The sequence below is a fragment of the Choloepus didactylus genome, chromosome 21 (genome assembly GCF_015220235.1).
Source record: "Choloepus didactylus isolate mChoDid1 chromosome 21, mChoDid1.pri, whole genome shotgun sequence".
NCBI lineage: Eukaryota > Metazoa > Chordata > Mammalia > Pilosa > Megalonychidae > Choloepus > Choloepus didactylus.
In genome coordinates, this window is record NC_051327.1 from 47,692,685 (window position 1) to 47,713,161 (window position 20,477).

The 20,477-nt window shown below is 41.4% G+C and overlaps 1 protein-coding gene across 1 annotated transcript in view; it reads left to right on the forward strand.

The window, feature by feature from the left end:
* Positions 1-20,477, forward strand: part of LOC119517672 (eukaryotic translation initiation factor 3 subunit C) — a 32,081-nt gene that overhangs the window by 726 nt on the left and 10,878 nt on the right. Inside the window, exons 3-15 of the mRNA XM_037814577.1 lie at positions 833-898; positions 1,016-1,205; positions 1,592-1,717; positions 1,903-1,957; positions 2,088-2,197; positions 2,578-2,705; positions 5,436-5,595; positions 5,735-5,838; positions 6,302-6,443; positions 6,644-6,769; positions 6,915-7,008; positions 7,949-8,139; positions 8,387-8,611. Coding sequence (XP_037670505.1) covers positions 833-898; positions 1,016-1,205; positions 1,592-1,717; positions 1,903-1,957; positions 2,088-2,197; positions 2,578-2,705; positions 5,436-5,595; positions 5,735-5,838; positions 6,302-6,443; positions 6,644-6,769; positions 6,915-7,008; positions 7,949-8,139; positions 8,387-8,611 — 1,717 coding nt within the window. The remainder of the gene's footprint in view (positions 1-832; positions 899-1,015; positions 1,206-1,591; positions 1,718-1,902; positions 1,958-2,087; positions 2,198-2,577; positions 2,706-5,435; positions 5,596-5,734; positions 5,839-6,301; positions 6,444-6,643; positions 6,770-6,914; positions 7,009-7,948; positions 8,140-8,386; positions 8,612-20,477) is intronic.

Here is a 20,477-nt window from a genome sequence, read left to right on the forward strand (position 1 = left end):
TAAAATGACTGGTGGATACCCTGACAGGTTCTTAAGTATCTGTTGCTTACCTCCACTTGAAATATCTTTAGTCCATCTGCAAATTAAAATTCTTTTCATCCTTTGAAACAGGGAAATGTTTCTCAGACTTCTGTCATTCACATATCACCTTCATTATTTTTGCTGTATACCTGTGCTAACCTTACTATTATGTTAAAAAAAAAAAAAAAAGAAAAAAATATAACACAGACACCCCTATACAAAAATGATTCTATATCACTGCCATAAGTGGAAAACCAACATCATTTCCATAAAGCAGAAATTGGAAAAATGAATAAAGTGGAAACATGAATGGAGATACTGTTGCCAGCTGAATGCTGTGAGTCTGGGACATGTTCACGTAGTATTAAAGATAAGTAGTAATGGAGGTGTTAAGGCCATTGAGATTTTTTCCTTGCCATTGGCTTCCCACACTTTGGGATACTTGGCTTTATAAGACCTAGTTCAGGTACTAGCTCCTTAAAGCCAGTAGAAGTACCCTTTTCTCAAGTATTTAAAGGGCTCACTACACAGTAAATAAGTATCTTCATTTGTTTAATTTTGAGGGGGTAGAAATTGTCAACTTTGTATGCCCTTACAGTGTTTGATAAAAGGTCATGCTTGAGGTAGACTTAAAAGGTTGGAGTTGTATGTGATGAGGCTCTGGAGAGGAAGAGTCCAAAAGAGGACAACTGTGGTATGAATGGCCCAAGTTATGCAGTTCTACCTGCCCTGTCAGAGAAGAGAAATAGAGATCACTTGGAAAGACTAGAACTAGGTAGGGAGGCTAATGATTTCTGATCCTTCTATACAGGCCATTGTTGTTGAGTGAGGATGAAGAAGATACCAAGAGGGTTGTCCGAAGTGCCAAGGACAAGAGGTGAGGCTGGTGGTTTTTAAATCATGGTGAGGTTGGGGGGAGGCTTTGCAGCAGTGGTGAGTTATCTGGGTGGGTGATGGTGGCAATGTCCAATGTGGTCTTGGGCTCCCAACCCAGGTTCGAGGAGCTAACCAACCTTATCCGGACCATCCGGAATGCCATGAAAATTCGAGATGTCACTAAGTGCCTGGAAGAGTTTGAGCTCCTGGGAAAAGCCTATGGAAAGGCCAAGAGCATTGTGGACAAGGAAGGTGTCCCCCGGTTCTATATTCGGATCTTGGCTGACCTGGAGGACTATCTTAATGAGGTGTGATGCCTGTGGGTAAGGAGGGATCAGGAAGGAGGATGTGGGCCTGGGGCTGGCTCCTAAACCACTTTCAAGGATCGTGTCTCCTTGGAGTTGTTTGCCTTATCCAGTGTCTCCCACAGAACAAGAAATAGGAAGATAAAACAAACAGAAACTTTTTTTAAGGTCCCAAATTTTGTTTTATTTTTTATTATTACCTCTTATTTGTGATTTTAGTGGGAATTTGTAAAGAATCTTTAGAAAGTAAATTAACAGGTGGAGTTAAGAAGTAGTATAGATGGTGTACAACATAGCAGGACTCACGAAAGTGGTAGGGGAAACCTGAAGTTTAGGGAATACTAGTCTCAGATTGCTGTTCTCCTTTTCTTCCTTCTGTTTTCCTTTAGCTGTGGGAAGATAAGGAAGGGAAGAAGAAGATGAATAAGAACAACGCCAAGGCTCTGAGCACCCTGCGCCAGAAGATCCGGAAATATAACCGAGATTTTGAGTCTCATATCACAAATTACAAGCAGGTGGGGATGCTAGAGGCAGACTTTTTGAGCTGTAGAGATGGTGACCCCATGATAGAGACTCATAAACGTATTTTCAAATGGGACATGTAACTGGAAAAGGAATCATGACATAATTGTCTGGGATGGAGTTGTGGGTTGATGCTTGACAGGCATCCTTAATTATTCCCTGATTTTCCTTTGTCCAGAATCCTGAGCAATCTGCAGATGAAGATGCTGAGAAGAATGAGGAGGATTCAGAAGGTGAGAGGGGAGACTCTTGTTGCAAATAGTTAGGAAGATCCAAAGTTAGGGCTTTCTTGGCTTGGTTTCTTGGTTGTCCTTTGTCCTTGCTCTTCTCCAATTTAGTTTTTTCTCTCCGTTTTCTCTCCAGGTTCTTCTGATGAGGATGAGGATGAGGATGGAGTCAGTGCTGCAGCTTTCCTAAAGAAGAAATCAGAAGCTCCTTCTGGGGAGAGTCGCAAGTTCCTCAAAAAGATGGAGGTATGAGCTAGGGTTAGACTGAGATGTGATCTGCCTGCCAGAGACCATTTTGGGGCAACTCACAAGACTAGGGTTGAGAGGGATGGGGTTTAGTGGAGTCTGTTTGAGAACAGGCTTCGTGCTGTATTAGCACCCTGAACAAACTGGAATCTGGAGAACTAGATTCTGAGTCCAGCTCTGCCTCTGGGGAGTGTGTCCCTGGTGGAAATCACTATTTCTCTCTGGGTCTTGATGGTCCATTCCGGCTCTTGACATCCTGATTCCATGAAAAACTACTCTTGTTCTGCTCCTGAAAATCCCTGAAATGTGTCAGCAGAGGGAGCAGGTAGACTAGTCAGTCTCCCTATCTTTTTCCTGCGGACGCTCTCCTTTCCCTTTAGGATGAAGAAGAGGACTCAGAAGATTCAGAAGATGATGAAGACTGGGACACAGGTTCCACATCTTCTGATTCAGACTCAGAGGAAGAAGAAGGGAAACAGACTGCCCTAGCCTCAAAATTCCTTAAAAAGTAAGAAAACTAGTGGGACCTAGGGCTGCAGTGGGAAAGGTAGGAGGCCCTTAATCATCTTGAGGGTTGTTGTGGCTTCCATGGAGTCCTTTTAGGTTGTAGAAGCCAACTGCTCCCATTTTACAGAGGGATTTCAGAGAGTTGAATGATTAGTAAGGTCACAAAGCTAATAATGATTCCTAGAGATGGGATTTTGAAGGTTCCAGAGTCTAAATAGTTAACTCAGCAGCACTCATTGTGTGTGGACTGGATACATATCTCACTTTGACGCCTATTGTGGTAACAGACTAGTTACTTGTCTTTCTAATCTTCAGTTTTCTCATCTGTAAAATGGGGTAATTTCCTTGGATATTAAACTATTAACAGATACATGATTTCCAGATAAATTTTCTTATTCTGTAGGTTGTCTTCTCACCTTCTTGATAAAGTCCTTAGATGCACAAAAGTTTTTAATTTTGTTGAGGCCCTATGTATGTATTTTTTTCTTTTGTTGCTTTGTGTTTTTGTGGCAAGTCTAACAATCCATTGCCAAATACAAGGACTTGAAGATAATCCCCTGTTTTCTTCTAGGTGTTTTATAGTTTTCGTTCTTTGATCCATTTTGAGTTAATTTTTGTATATTGTGTCAGGTGGGGGTCCACTTTTATTTTGCATGTGGACATCCAGTTTTCTCAGCACCATTTGGGAAGAGACTTTCCCATTTGAGTAGACCCTTGTCAGAAATAATTGGCCATAGATGTGAAGGTTTATTTGTGAGCTCTCAGTTCTAGTCCATTGGTCTATGTGTCTGTCCTTGTGCCAGTACCACACTGTTCTGATTACTGTAGCTTTGCAGTAAGTTTTAAAAACAGGGAGTGTGAGTTGTCCTTTATTCTTTTTTTTTTCAAGATCATTTTATCTCTTTGGGACCCCTTGTCCTTCTATGTGAATTCGGTGATTGTCTTTTCCATTTCTGTGAAGAAGACTGTTGGAATTTTGATTAGGATTGCATTGAATCTGTAAATCAACATCTTAACAATATTTAGTTTTCTAACCATGAGGACAGAATGTCTTTCCATTTATTTAGGTCATCTTTAATTCTTTCAACAGTGTTTTGTAGTATTCTGTGTACAGGTCATTTACATCCTTGGTTAAATTTATCCCTAGATATTTGATTCTTTTAGCTACTATTATACATGGAATATTTTTCTTGATTTCCTTTTCAGATTGCATTACTAGTATTTAGAAACATGACTGGTTTTTGTGTGTTGATCTTGTACTCCACCACTTTGTTGAATTTGTTTATTAGCTCTAGTAGCTTTGTTGTGAAGTTCTTGGGATTTTCTATACAAAGGGTCATGTCATCTACAAATAAGGAAGGTTTTCCTTCTTCCTTTCCAGTGTCGATGGCTTTTCTTTCTTTTTCTTGCCTAATTGTTCTGGCTAGAATTCTAGTATGGTGTTGAATAGTAATGGTGAAAGTGGGCATCCTGGTCTTGTTCCTGATATTGGGGGGAAAGCTTTCAGTTTTTCACTATTGAGTATGATGTTAGCTATGGGTTTTCAAATATCGTCTTTATCATGTTGAGGAAGTTTCCTTCTATTCCTATTTTTCTGAGTGTTTTTAATCAAGATGAGGTTCTGGATGTTGTCAAAGGTGTTTTGGAGATGATCATGTCAATGGAGATGATCATATGGTTTTTTTCCTTCATTCTTTTAATGTGGTGTACTATATTAGTTGATTTTCTTATTGAACCATCCTTGCATTACTGGGATAAATCCCACTTGTATTTGGTATATAATCCCTTTACTGTTCTATTGGATTCATTTTGCTAGTGATTTGTTGAGGATTTTTGCATCTGTATTCATTAGGGATATTGGTCTGTACTTGTGTGTGTGTGTGTGTGTGTGTGTGTGTGTGTGTGTAAGTAAGAGACAGAGATACCTTTGTCTGGTTTTGGTTTTAGTATGATGTCAGTTCCATGGAATGAATTAGGAATCATTCTTTTTCTCTTCAGTTCATTGTTTTGGAAGAGTTTGAGTGTTAATTCTTTGGTAAAATTCACGAGTGAAGCCATCTGGTTCTGGACTTTTCTTTGTTGATTACTAATGCAATCTCTTTACTTGTTATAGGTCTTGAAAGTTTTTATTCCTTCTTGAGTCAGTTTAGATAATTGTGTGCTTCTAGGTGAAGAGTTTTTTTGTTTTTTTCAAATTTGGAATTTAGATTGATCTATTGTCATATGAAAAGAGAATAAAAACAGCCTGGGAGCAGCATTTTTTGCCCCTTTTTTTTTTGTTTTGTTTTTTTTTTTTTTTTTTGGTAAAATGATTGGTTGGCAGCTAATTAGCAGTTAGTCTGAACATACCAACTGGTATCAAAGAAAACAGTTTCACTTTTGTTTATGGATTATTGAGAAATCTTGGGGCTTAGCTGTGGAGCAACATGTGACAGGCTGTTTCTGTGTCTCCAGTGGGCTGTCTGACACCTCACCCTTATTGAACCTGTTTTGTCAGTCCACTCAAGAATTTCTCAGTGGGGATGAAATGGTGGTAGACTTTGGTAATTAGCCCAATTATCAAAGTGATTTTTTCTTTGGTTATGGTTCTGGTTAACTCTGCCTCTGATCTTGTCTTGTGTCACTTGGACTTTAGTACTTGATGGAAGAAAAGATGAAGCACATGGGAGGAAGGAAGCCTCAGAGGTGGGGAGGGTGCTGCTTTATCATCCTCTCCCATGTCTTCTGGCAGGGCCCCCACCACAGAGGAGGACAAGAGGGCAGCAGAGAAGAAACGGGAGGACAAAGCCAAAAAGAAGCATGATAGGAAATCAAAGCGCCTGGATGAGGAGGAGGAAGACAATGAAGGCGGGGAATGGGAACGGGTCCGGGGTGGAGTGCCCCTCGTGAAGGTGAGAATTTGGAGGTTAAAATGAATTGAGGGACAATTTGGGAAGAGCATACAGGTGCTTTCCTGGTCAGGTTGGGAGAAAACTTAAGAGGAGAAGGGGGTCCTATTGGCTTGCACATGACAGAACTTGTGTTGCCTAGGAGAAGCCAAAAATGTTTGCCAAGGGAACTGAGATCACCCATGCTGTGGTCATCAAGAAATTGAATGAGATCCTACAGGCAAGAGGCAAGAAGGGAACTGATCGGTAAGATTTGTGGATCTAGGCTGTGGATTACAGGTTCAGAGTTCTTCTCTAGGATGCTGGGTGGAGATTGGTAGGGAAATAGTTCTGCTTTGAAAGGATCTGGGTGTGACTGTAGTAGAAGGAAAAGTGTTTGGCAGCATGCAGGTCCAGTTTCTGCCATTTATTCTTTGTGACTGCAGATCAGTCACTTAACCTTTTGGGACTGTTTTCCATCTGTAAAATGGAAATATGCTCATCTTCTTTAGTTATTCTATAACTACATAGAATGGTGAATGTGAAAGCATTTTCTGTCATTCCAGGATCCTTAGCATTCTTGCTGTTTCTGTTTCGAATTTATAAAGGAGAGGCACATATGCCAGGGGTGAGGAGAGGAATATTGGAATGAGGCTGCCTTGCTTGTCTGAAGAGGGCATGGTATGTGGCAGGATGAGGCTTTTTGATTTGTCTCCAAATCCTCACTCAGTGCCGCCCAGATTGAGCTGCTACAGCTGCTGGTTCAGATTGCTTCAGAAAACAACCTAGGGGAGGGAGTCGTTGTCAAGATCAAGTTCAATATCATTGCCTCTCTGTATGACTACAACCCCAACCTGGCCACATACATGAAGGTGAGGGCGAAAAAAGAGGAGCATCTCAGGGCCGAGCTAGGTGGGTCAGGGGAAGGTGCCTTGTGTCTTAAAACTGGGGGGCTGTGGAAATGGTCTTGATAGTTGAAGGCCCAGTGGATTTATGGTGAAGAGACTCTTCACAGGTGCCTGCTTGTGTTCCATCCTCACACCTCTAACTCTGCTCTCTGATCTCATGGCAGCCAGAGATGTGGCAGAAGTGCCTGGACTGCATCAATGAACTGATGGACATTCTCTTTGCAAACCCCAACATATTTGTTGGGGAAAACATTCTTGAAGAGAGCGAGAACCTGCACAATCTTGACCAGGTAAGTGGATGAATTGGTAGATAATTGTAGGTATAGAGTGGCATGTGTTGTCTGCCTTGGGAAGGCTCAGTGGAGACAGAGGGGTTGAGGTTTGGGACTGAGATCAGGGCTAATTTATTTACCCCTCTTTTACCTTCATCTTCAGCCACTGCGTGTCCGTGGCTGTATCCTAACTCTGGTGGAACGAATGGATGAGGAATTTACCAAAATAATGCAGAATACTGATCCTCACTCCCAAGGTGAGTCTGAGCAAGCCTGGGCTTCGGTAAGGGGAGAAGTGCAGGGATAATTCTCTGGGGTTGGTAAGGATTATACTAAATGGGAATGTGTGGAAAGCCAGCACTACCCAGCTTTCACACTGCGGGACCTGTTAAGATGCAGGTTGTTAGGTCACACCCCCATAGTTTCTGATCTAGTAGGTCTGGGTGGGGCCAGACAAATTGCTTTTCTAACAAGTTCCAAGATGACGCTGCTGCTCTGGGTACCATCGAGATGAAGCATCTATCCACTTGTCTTGATTGGCTGGGCTCAGAGGCATCGGGAGGGGAAAGGGCAGGGCATTTACTCAGTAAAAATTAGAATGCCTGCCTGTGTCCACTGAGTCAAGGTGGGCGTGAGCAAGGTAGCCAGGGTTCTCCATGGGCAAGGAGCTTACATTTTGGTGCTGGAGAAAGGTCGTTCAAAAGTAAATAAGATAATTTTAGATACTGTAAAGTGCTAATTAAAATTAAAATGACCATTGTGGTAGAGTGTGACTGGAGATGGTGGTTGCTTTAGATAGTGACCAAGGAAAGCGTCTTTGAGAGGGGGCCATTTGGAATGAGATCTGAATGATGAGGAGGGGTTAACCAGGTGAAGAATTAGCAGGAAAGAGTGCCTGGCAGGGGAAACAGACGTGAACATGGCATGACCCAGGAATAGAAAGGGGCCAGTGTGGCTGGAGATGAGGAAGAGAATGGGAGAATCATGAGAAATAAGGCAAGAGCTTGCGCACCCTTATTGGCCAAGGGAAGGAGTTGGGATTTTTTTTCTGAGCAGTGGGGTGAGAGTGTTGTACGTCCTGGGAGAGGTGTTATTTCTCATAGGTGCAGAAAGGAGTAATGGGACTGACTGGGGATGGGTGGTTGGGAAGGAGGCCTGAGGCCGGACCGAGATGAGGGTGAGCATTTTCCCTGCCAGAGTACGTGGAGCACCTGAAGGATGAGGCACAGGTGTGTGCCATCATTGAGCGCGTGCAGCGCTACCTGGAAGAGAAGGGCACGACCGAGGAGATCTGCCGCGTCTACTTGAGGCGCATCCTCCATACCTATTACAAGTTTGATTATAAGGCCCATCAGCGGCAGCTTGCCCCCCCTGAGGGCTCCTCAAAGGTGAGTGCTCAGCAGTGGTGCTAGAGGGGAAAGAGATATGCTGGTCCTTCCTACCTGCCTGTCTGGATTTGGTGGCAGATCTATTCCCTAGGGACTTCCTAGGGTGCAGCAGGGAGGGACACTGAGGGATTTGAATGAGCTTGATGAAGATGGAGTCTTGGCTTCGATTGCAAGAGCTTAAGCCATTTGAAGCCATTGTGTTTGCCTCACCTCCTTCTCTAACAACACCCCCCACCCCCCACCCCAGTCGGAGCAAGACCAGGCAGAAAATGAGGGTGAAGACTCAGCTGTGCTGATGGAGAGACTGTGCAAGTACATTTACGCCAAGGACCGCACAGACCGGATCCGCACGTGTGCCATCCTCTGCCACATCTACCACCATGCACTGCACTCCCGCTGGTACCAGGCCCGGGACCTCATGCTCATGAGCCACCTACAAGACAACATCCAGCACGCAGACCCGCCCGTGCAGGTAGGATGGGAGGGCATGCTCTGGCTCTCTGGAAATGGCCAAGGGAAAGGGGCCACACCCCTGTCCTCTCTTCTAGCAAACCTGCTCAACCAGAAGAGTCTCCCTCTGGCTAGTGCAGATTTAAGTAGAGACTTGATCTTTCCCAAATGCCAGCCTTTGAACCCCTGCATGTTAGCATATATTTTGTATTATGCCTACAGCACTAGACTTTTGTGAGACAGAGAGAAAGATTAGGGTTCAACCAACATTGCTTATGCCTGCTCTGTAGCTGGTTCATCTTACTGTCTCCAGTAAGTTGTTAAGTTACGAGGAAGACGGGGGTTCAAATGCAGTGTGATGTGTTGGAACATAATTGTGGAACATCTGATCTTGTGGGGGTGGATTATTGTAAGGAAATTTTCGAATAATAGGAGTTTTTAAGCTGTGTCTTGAAGTTGAGATTCTGTATTTACTAGTTACTTTCTTATGATAATTAGGAAATATTTTTATGTAAAGCATTTGGTGACCCTGTCTGGTGGTAGTGGTGGTTTTGAGAGAACCCTCCTATTTGTTCAGTGTGGCATAATGGTTAGAAGCCCTGGCTCTGGATTTAGAATGCCAGGGTGGGAACTCTGACTTCTGTCACTTACTAGCTGAATGTACTCAAATGAGTTCCTTGATGCTTCACTTTTCTTATTTGTAAAATGAAGAGGATAATTTTCCTCCTTCACAGTGAGTGTTGTGAGTACTAAATGAATACAGTAAAGCACTTGAAACTGTGGCTGACAGATAACAAATATTAGCTGTTAATATCAAGGAAGAGAGAGGAGGGGGTATCAGTTCTGTACAGTTTTTAAGTTTCTTCAACAGGCAGGCATTTACTGAATGGTTTACTACATGCCAGAAGATGCTGTGCTGGCCACTGGAGACATCAAATCAGTGGCCTTCTGCTTTCCAGGGTCTTTGAGGTGCTGTCAGCAAACATCTGGCATTCTGGTCTTGTGAAGTTTTTTTTTTTTCATAGTTCCCTAGTTACTGTTTCCTAGTTCGACCCTGACATGGCACTGTCCCATTCAGTGCTCACAGCAGCAGGGGGCATCCAAGCAATTCAAGATACTTATTCCAGTTTTTCCAGGTTCTCATTGTCTAGACACTTCACTTGATGGATTGTTCTTACACTTCTCAGGTTTTATAGCTGGAAATCTGTGTGCATGAGTTGGTACTCACGTCTTTGTGTCTCAGTCAGCTTTCCTTGCAAGGTCATTGTGTGGTGGTTCATTTTTAAAGAGTACTCTGTAATCTGTAAAGTCCTCTGCCAGTATTTCTCAAACTTTAGGTATTTCACCTACCATCTCACCATTTGTTGCCTTATGTACATAGAACCTGTGCTGTGATTTATTTCACATTGTCTTTCAAATTGATTTTTCTTGTTTCATCGATGTGTATTTGTAAAGGAAACTTTTATCTCTGTGGTAAATGGAGAGCCACCTTCCAAAAATGGAAATTAACCATAAAATAAGGATGATCAAAACAAAACAATGTTATTAAATGCTATCTAACTTGTTACCATCTTACTCTCTTAAAAATGAACTTAGCAAACATGAGAAAGATGTTAATTATGTATTAGAACCAAACATACTATCTCCTTGGCCTATTCTTTTTTTATTTTTTTAAATTCAGTTTTATTGAGGTATATTCACATACCAATCAGTCATCCATGGTGTATGATCAACTGTTCACAGTACCATCCTATAGTTGTGCATTTATCACCTCAGTCAATTTTTGAACATTTTCCTTACACCAGAAAGAATTAAAATAGAATAAAAAAAAAAAAGTAAAAAATAACACCCGACTCATCCCATCCTATTTTTCATTTAGTTTTTGTCCCCATTTTTCTGCTCCTCCATCCATACACTGGGAAAAGGGAGTGTGAGCCACAAGGTTTTCACAAGCACACTGTCACCACATGTAAGCTACATAGTTACATAATTGTCTCCAAGAATCACCGCTACTGGGTTGCACTTTGATAGTTTCAGATATTTACTTCTAGCTCCTTGGCCTGTTCTTATGAATTGAAAAGGGACTTGCTTTCTTGCCATTTGAGTCAGTGTTATCAGGGCCCTGCCCACTACTGCCTAAAATCACACACTTGCCATTGGCTACTTCTGTTATTACCCTTGCTTACTTTACCTGGGTTTAAATAGCATCTAGATATCACTGTCCCCTGTAACTCCATACTTAAACATCTAGTCACCTACTGGACACCTCTACTTGGATCCTATGACCAGCTGAAAAATCACCTGTCCAAACCTATATGCTAGTTTTTTTTTCCCAACGTTTTATTACAAAATTTTCAAAAAATATGGAAAAGTCAAAATAATTGTATAGTAAACATTCAAATACATACCACCAAGATTCTCCTATTAACAGCTTGCTATACTTGTTTTCTCTTAGCTATCCAGCCTCTATTCATATGTTAATTTAGTCTTATTTTTTATATGCATATCTTAGTAAACTGTGCACTTCCCCCTAAATATTTCAGCATGAATATCGTTAGCTAGTGTTCAGTATTTGTTTACAGTTTTTTTAATACATTTTCTTATTGTGAAATTCATATATACTAACAGTGGTAACTTTCAAAGTACAATTTAGCAAGTAGTTAGCAGATTTCAAAGAATGTTACGGGTTACAGTTCCACAATTTCAGTTACTTCCTTATTGTAAAATATATACAGAAAGATGATAACTTTCAAAGTACAAGATAATGAGTAGCTATAGAGCAAATTTCAAAGAGTGTTATAGAGCAAATTTCAGAGTGTTATGGGTTACAGTTCCACCATTTCAGTTATTTCCTTCTAGGTCTTCTAATACCGTAGCATCTAAAAAAAAATTTATATAAAGGTTCAGTATTTGTAATTCTTTGTTAAATCCTTTGTCTGTTGCTACCCCTTTCTCTCGTTTAATCACTTTCTCGATCTTCAGGGGTGTCTAGGCAGTGACCACCCTAAACTTGTTCATACTGAAAAGGGGTGTTTACATTATGGGGAAGGAGGCTGCATCCGATTGTTCTTAAAGAGGCTGTTGTCTCTGGGTTTTAGGACTTGTCTGTCATAGGAACACTGGTGGATTTAAGTTTTTGAGAGATAAATTTAGTGAGTGAAACTTTTATAGAATCTCAAATAGGGACCTAGATATTTCAGTACTACTGTTGGTTAGGGCTTGGCATACTGTGGCCATTTGGGATATCTAGCTGGAGCTTGCATAAGAGTAATTTCCAGGATAGCCTCTTGACTCTATTTGAAATCTCTTGGTCACTGTAACCTTATTTTGTTACCTTTCTTTTCCTCTTTTTGGTCAAGAAGGCATTTTCAATCCCTCAGTGCCACATTGCCAGGGAGATTCATTCCCCTGGGAGTTGTGTACCACAAAGGGGGAGGGGTAATAAATTTATTTGTTGAGTTGGTCTTAGAGAAAAGCCACATCTGAGCAACAAAAGAAGTTCTTTGGAGGTGCCTCTTGGAGGTGCCTTCCTATATAATTATAGGGAGGCTTAGCCTCCCTTTTACAGCCCTAAGTTTCACAAGAGCAAGCCTCAGGATCGAGGGTTTGACTTACTAAGTAGGTGGTTCCTAATTTCACATAGCATATATTCTTGTTTACAGTTTTCTTAATAGATAGAAGTCATATACAAAGAAGTGCACAAATCTCAAGTGAATTAGTGGATTTTCAGCAAACATTTATCATCTGTTAACCTGAATCTCTTCAAGATATAGAATATTGCCCTCATTCAAGAATGGTCCCTCCTGCTCCTCGTGGCAACTACTATTTTAATTTTTTCTGCCACGATTAGTTTTACTTGTTCTAGAACTTCACATAAGTGGAATCATACAGTGTGTATTCTTTTTGCTGTTTTAGAGATTCATTCATGTTGTTGTCTATGTCTATAGTTTGTTCCTTTTTATTGTGTTTGTTCTTTTTGATCCCATTATATGAATTTATTACAGGTTCCTTATCCATTTTCCTTTTTTTAAAATGTAATTTTATTGAAATATATTCACATACCATACAGTCATCCTAAGTGTACAACAGTTGTTCACAGTTTCATCATATAGTTGTGTTTTCAACACGATAGTCAATTTTTGAACATTTTCAGCACTCCAAAAAATAAAAATGAAAATAAAAGAAAATAAAAGAAAACATTAAAAGAATAAAAAGTATTTACAAAGCCCCCTTGAGGGACTGTGGAAAATGTGGAAATATTAAACTTCCCCAGCTGGGGAATTCCTAATATTCTTGTAAGCATTGGGGACCACCAGCTTAGCCCTCAATCTTGGGGCTTGCCCTTACAGAGCTTGATAATGCAAAGGAGAAGCTAATCCTACTCATAACTGTGCATCCCATACCTCTCCTATTAAATTGAAATATATTCACATACCATAGTCATCCAAAATGTAAAAGTTGTTCACAGTATCATCATATAGTTGTGCATTCATCACCACAGTCAATTTTTGATCATTTTCATTACTCCAAAAACTAAAATTAAGAATAAAAATAAAAGTAAAAAGAACACTCAGAACATCCCATATCCCCCTCCTCCCTATTACTCATTTACTTTTTGTCCTCATTTTTTCTGCTCATTTGTCCACACACTGGGTAAAGGAAGTATGAGCCATAAGGTTATCACAGTCACACAGTCACACCATATAAACTATATAGTCATGTGATACCTTTAAGAATCAAGGATACTGGATTGCAATTCAACAATTTCAGGTATTTCCTTCTAACTATTCTAATAAATTAAAAACTAAAAAGGGATATTTATATAATGCAGAAGAGTTACCCTCCGGAATGACCTCTCAAGTCCATTTGGAATCTCAGCCGTTGAAACTCTATTTTGTTTCAATTCTCCCTCCCCTTTTTGGTCCAGAGTCTTTCTCAATCACACAATGCAGGGTCCAGGCTCATTCCTGGGAGTCATATTCCATATTGTCAGGGAGATTTATACCCCTGGAAATCATGTCCCACATAGAGGGGAGGGCAGTGAATTTATCTGCTGAGTTGGCTTAGAGAAAGATGCCGCATCCTGAGCAACCAAAGATGCCCTCTGGGTGACTCATAGGCACAGTTATGAGTAGGATTAGCCTCTCCTTTGCATTATCAAGCTTTGTAAGGGCAAGCCCCAAGATTGAGGGCTCGGCCTACTAAGCTGGTGGTCCCCAATGCTTGCAAGAATATCAGGAATTCCCCAGCTGGGGAAGTTTAATATTTCCACATTTTCCACAGTCTCTCAAGGGGGTTTTGTAAATACTTTTTATTCTCTGCCCAAATTACTCTGGGTTGTATTGGGGCTTTATGTCAACCTGTACAGACAACAAAATCTTACTCCCTAATCAAGATTCCATGTAATTATGACATTTGAGTAAACTGGCCATACAAGTTAAATTATATGCTGTGCTAAAGAAAATATAGATTTTGCACCATATATCCATCTCTTCCTTTGGTCCCACACAGTAGTCAAAGTTTTAAAACATGTTAGTACCATCCTGTACCCTTTACTCTTACCTACCCCAATCTCAATCAAGTCCATTTTGTTTATATCTCCAGTCGGAGCCTTATCTCCTTTTCGGCCTCTTTAGCAGTTGATTCATGGGATAATGCTGACACTCAGAGCTACCTAACTCTGGCTCTGAGTCCCAGGTGCCACATAGACTCCTGAAGCTCCAGGTATTGACCACGTCACACAGAAACTGCTCAGGATCTCAAAATTTAGAAATAACTATTACGACTCATGAATAAATGTGCCCGCCATATGAGCTTACAATCTAGCAACCTTTATATAAGCCTTCCCCTTATAGCCCATGCTCCCAGATTCAATTCTCAGAGTTTACACATTGTTATTAGTCTATTTTAGTGAGGTATTATAATGTCTGCCTTTTCATTTCTGGTTTATTTCACTCAACCTGTCCTCGTGGTCCATTCATTTCATTGCATACCTCATAACTTCATTCTTTCTGCTCCCTCATCCAAAAACATTCTTATGTTTGTACATTTAATCAAACACATTGACCACTCCAAGTTTCACTAAGTTATACTGTCCCAGTCTTTATCTTCTATCTTTCCTTCTGGTGACATACAGACTCCTTAACCTTCCTCTTTCAACCATATTCACAGTCATCTTTTTTTCAGTGTACTTAGAATATTGTGCTACCATCACACAGTATTTTGCTATCCATTTCTAGATCTGCACAATCAATCCTCTAGAACATTCTGTACTCCTTCAACATCAAATGTCCAATCTCTACCCTCTTTCTATGCCTGATCTTCATTTCTACACTCTTCTCCAAACCTCTCTCTCCTGTCTTTTCTTGTCTGTCTGTAGCACTCCCTTTAGTATTTTCTGAAGAGGAGGCCTCCTGTTCACGAGCTCTTTCAGTGTCTTATCTAGATATTTTAAACTTCCCTCATTTTTTTCTTTTTTTTTAATTTTATTTTGAAATAAATTCAAAGTTATAGGAACAGTTGCAAAAACAATACAAACCCCATACACAGAACTCCAGCATACCCTGACCCCACTCCCTTGATACCCCAAGCCGCCAACTTTAACATGCTGTCACACCGCTATTTCTTTCCCTCTCTCCCTCCCTCCCCATCTATCATCCATCATCTATTGTTCTGTCTTCTAAACATATGAGAGCTAGCTGCACACATCCTTGAATAAACACTGTAATTCACATATACAATTCCCATGAACAGGAACATTCTTTTATGCAATCCCATTAAACGCAGCTAAGAAGTACAAGAGATTCAACATTGATACAAAGCTTACATTCTATATATATATATATATTTTTTTTTCTTATGTCTCAGCTGTGTCCCTTTGAGCCTCCTGTCCTCCGTCCTCAGATCCCATCCAGGGTCATCCTTAGCATTCAATTGTCATCTATTTAGACTGTCTTTTTTTTTTTTTTTCCTCAATTGTGGAAACATATATACAGCCTAAATCTTCCCATTCCACCCCCTCCCTAGCATTCCATTAGTGGGATTAATCACATTTAGAATGTTGTAATGCTATCTCTTTCCCACCATCCATTATTAGAAATTTCCCTTCACCTCAAACAGCAACCCTACACTCATTTCTGAACTCCCCATTGCCCCTTCCCCCATTTCTCTTAACCCATACTCTACTTTTCATCTCTATGGTCATATTCTCTTATAATTTCTTTGTGTTTACTGGGGGGTTAAAATTAACCTCTTAAATCCATAACAATCTTGTTTTTCTTTGATACCAACTTAACTTCCATAGGACACATAAGCTATGTTCCTATACTCCTCCATTCCCCCACCTTTTATAGTTCTTGTCAAAAATTACGTATTTTACATTGAGTTCAAAACCACTGATCTGTCATTAGAGTTTGTGTATTTTACATCATGTAGGAAGTAAATAGTGGAGTTACAATTCAAAAATTATTGACTTCTATTTGTATTCCATTGTGGTCAGAGAATGTGCTTTGAATATATTCAATTTTTTTTTTTTTTTTTTTTTAATTTATTGAGGCTTGTTTTATGTCCCAGCATATGATCCATTGCGGAGAAAGATCTGTGATCACTAGAGAAGAATGAGTGTCCTGGTGATTTGGGATGTGAGGTTCTATATATGTCTGTTAAAATTGTCTATATCTCTTTCTCCTTTCTTTGTTTCTCTGTTGGTAGGGCTCCCTTTAGTATCTGAAGTAGGGCAGGTCTTTTATTGGCAAACTCTCTCAGCATTTGTTTGTGAAAAATTTAAGCTCTCCCTCAAATTTGAAGGAGAGTTTTTCTGGATAAAGTATTCTTGGTTGGAAATTTTTCTCTCTCAGAATTTTAAATATGTCATGCCACTGCCTTCTCGCCTCCATGGTGGCCACTGAGTAGTCACAACTTAGTTTTACATTGTTTCCTTAGTATGTGGTGAATTGCTTTTCTCTTGCTGCTTTCAGAACTTGCTCCTTCTCTTCAGTATTTGACAATCTGATCAGAATATGTTTTGGAATGGGTTTATTTGGGTTTATTCTATTTGGAGTTCCCTGGGCATTTATGCTTTGTGTATTTATATTGTGTAGAAGGTTGGGGAAGTTTTCCCCAACAATTTCTTTGAATACTCTTTCTAGACCTTTACCCTTCTCTTCCCCTTCACGAATGAATCTTAAGTTTGGACGTTTTATTTTATCTATCGTATCCCTGAGATCCATTTAGATTTTTTAGGTTTTTTTCTCCATTCTTTCTTTTGTTCTTTCATTTTCTGTTCTGTGGACTTCTAGGGCACTGAGTTGTTGTTCAGCTTCCTCTAATCTTGTATTATGAGTATCCAGAGTCTTTTTAATTTGGCCAACAGTTTCTTTTGTTTCCATAAGATCTTCTTTTTTTTTATTTACTCTTGCATTGTCTTCTTTATGCTCTTCTAGGGTCTCCTTTATGTCCCTTATATCCTGTTCCATGGTCTTCTTCATGTACTTTATATCCTTTGCCATGTTTTCGTTCCTCGATTGTAGTTCTTTGATTAATTGCGCCAAGCACTGTGTCTCTTCTGATGTTTTGATTTGGGTGTTTGGGATTGGGTTCTCCATATCATCTGGTTTTATCATATGCATCAAGATTTTCTGTTGTTTTTGGCCTCTTGGCATTTGCTTTGCTTGATAGGGTTCTTTCAAATTATAAAAAAAAAATACCAATCTAATTTTTCAGAAATACAAGTTGGTGGTGTACACTTTATCTAACTAACCAGCAGATGGCATCTGCAAGTCACCTATACCCCTCAAGTCAGTTCTCCTCAACTTTGTCCTTGTGGTGTGTGGGGAAATGATTCTTGTGGGGTTCAGTTGGTGAACTCAGTTTGGGTGTGTTGCTGGAGCCGTCCGCCCTGAATGTGGAGCATGTGTCCGGGTGGCTAGGGAGGCAGGGCAGCTTTAATATTCAAACCCCCTAGGTGTTCCTGGAGATTGAAGGCCGCTGCAAGAGTCTAAGCCTTCTTTTCATTTCTGTCCCAGACCCTCTCTGTCGCTGACCCACAAACCACCAGCATTGACGTAGCATCCCTGGGTTTTCCGAGCGGGCCCCCCTTCTCAGCTGTGATCTTCCAGGACCTCTGCTGAGGGAAGGCTGTGCTACGTCACAAGTGCGCGCCGTCCCTCAAGGGAAGCCCCAGGCTGCCGGGCCGTGCAGGGGTGCTCTCAGCCTGATGCAAAGATGGCTGAATGGGGCGTCTCAACCCCCCCCCCCCCCACCTCACACAGTTCCTCCTTCCCAGCTGTGGAACAGCTGGTGTGGCTCTGGGCTGTGGGCACGGCCCCGGGCAGGAGTGTCTCCAGTCCACCAGGGAGCCAGCTGCAAGCAGCGGGGTTTCTTTCTCCTTCCAGCTCTCCCCTCTGCTCCCCTGGCCCTGAGGGAATCTGCAGCGGGCTATCCTCCACGCCAGACACTGAGAGGCCAGCTCAGCCTGCTCCTGCCGTGCTGGTGTGGTTCCCATCGTCGCAACTGCAGCCGCTCCTGGGTTTTTCCCTTTTTTTTTTTTTTGGTTAAAGAACCAGTCTGTCTCCAATTGCCAACCCCTGGCTTCCCCACACTGCAGCACAGCTGCAGGTCTTTCAGCCAGCTTACTCACTCGTTTCAGAATGCAGACTCCCAGTTTCACCAAGTGTACAGCCTCTGTGGTTCTGGCATACCTTGTCCAGCTGGTGCATCACTGGAACCGGTATTCTGGGTCAACTTCTGGTTTTTATCTAGTATTTTTCACGGAGGTGTTTTTTTGCCCTGTCTCAGCTAGCTACCATCTTAGGTTCCCTTCCCTCATTTTTGAAGGACAGTTTTGCTGGATATAGGATTTTTGGTTGGCAGTTTTTCTCTTTTGGTATCTTGAGTATGTCATACCATGTCTTCTCACCTCTGTGGTTTCTGCTGAGAGATCTGCACTTAGTCTTATCAAGCTTCCCTTGTATGTGGTGGGTTGTTTTTCTCTTACTTTCAGAATTCTCTCTTTATCTTTGACATTTAAAAATCTGATTAGTAAGTGTCTTGGAGCAGGTCTATTTGGATCAGTTCTGTTTGGGGTAACTGTGCTTCTTGGACCTCTAATTTTATGTCTTTCATAAGAGTTGGGAAATTTTCATTAATTATTTCCTGTGTTATTCCTTCTGCTGCTTTTTCCTTCTCTTCTTCTGGGATACCTGTAACACATATATTCATGCACTTCATGTTATCCTTCAGTTCCATGAGACAGTGCTCGTATTTTTCCATTCTTTTCCCTGTTTGTTCCTTTGTGAGCCAGATTTCAGATGTCCTTTCCTCCATCTCACTGATTCTTTCTTCTGCCCCTCCAACTCTGCTGTTATATGTCACCACTGTGGTTTTCATCTCTTCTGTTGTGCCTTTCATTCCCATAAGTTCTGCCGTTTGTTTTTTCAAACTTACGAATTCTTCCTTATGGTCACCTAGTGTCGTCTTTATATACTTTGTCTCTTTTGTCATATTCTCTCTAACCTCGTTGATTCAGTTTCAAAGATTTGTTTGAACATCTGTAATTAGTTGTTTCAACTCATGAATCTCAGTTCCTTTGACTGAGCCATATCTTCCTGTTTCATGATGTGGCTCGTGATTTTCTGCTGTCTTGGCATGTGGGTTTCTTGATTGGTTTATTCTGGAGGTTGTTTTCTCTCTTTTGCATAAGGTTTTCTTGTTGGTTGACTTGGATCTCTATCTTTTCTTTGTTTCTCTCCCTGGCTGCTTGTCAGATTGGCTCTGTGCCTCATTCTTCTCCCCAGAGTCAGGCACCCATTGTGGCCTGCTGCAGGGATGGGAGGTAGGCACTGGGCACCACAGCAGGTTCACTGTGTGTGATAATACAAATCCGCTGGCTTCCTGTGGTGCTCCATTTTCCACCAGCCAGCAAGACCTGGGTTTGCTCTGGGTCCCTGCTTCAACAATTGGGTCTTCTCTATTTCTCTTTCAAGAAAGGGCCGGGTTTCCATACAGGGCATACAGACTGTCCAGCAGATGGCAGTATTCAGTAACTTAATCATCTTCAGAGGCTGTTCTGCCTTGGAGCTCAGAGCACAGCCCTTGCTCTAAGTGAAGCTCTGTCCGTGGCAGAACTCTCCCCCCAGCCAAGCCAGCACTCCAGGTATCCCCAAGGCTGCCAGCTGCCTCCTCTCTGTGGCAAACTATGCCTTCAGCTGATCCAGCACTCCAGCTGTTTCCAAGGCAAGGGAACTGCAGCTGCTGGCTACTGCCTCTCTCGAGGTTGGGCTTTCAGACCCAGACCCAGGTCTGGGAATGTGAATCTGTCTACATTTTCCCTGTCTCTTTGTCCCTCACTGATCTGGGCCTTGAGATGTCCTCCCCTGTCCACCAGATTTTCAAATAGTGAAAATAGTGAGGGTATTTCTCACTGCTGTGAGGTTTTAAAATCTGTGTCCCTGGTGGGAGGGGTCCTGTCTTTTGTTTCTGTGCCTTTTCCGCATGGAGACCGAGTGAGGGGGAGGGGAGATGACTGGTTGGTCTGGGACGGACAGTTCCTACCTGTTATTTCTTCTCTTTCTTCAATTCAGCATTTACAGGTCTTACTCCAGTCTGTATCCTCCTCCTGAGTTTTAAATAATTCAGAATTGTCCTTTTTTTTTTTGAATTCCTGGAGAGAAGTTTTTAGTAGCTGTTTATGTTGCCATGTTGATGATGTTACCCCATTTTCCTTTTGATGGATGTATGGTCTATTTCCAGTTTTTGGTTATTATGAATGAAGCTGCTATTAAAATTCTTGTGCATGTCTTTGTGTTGATGTGTTTCCATTTTTCTTGGGTAAATACTCAGGAGTAGAATTGCTGGATCACAGGGTTAGTGTATGTTGTGTTATAAGGAAA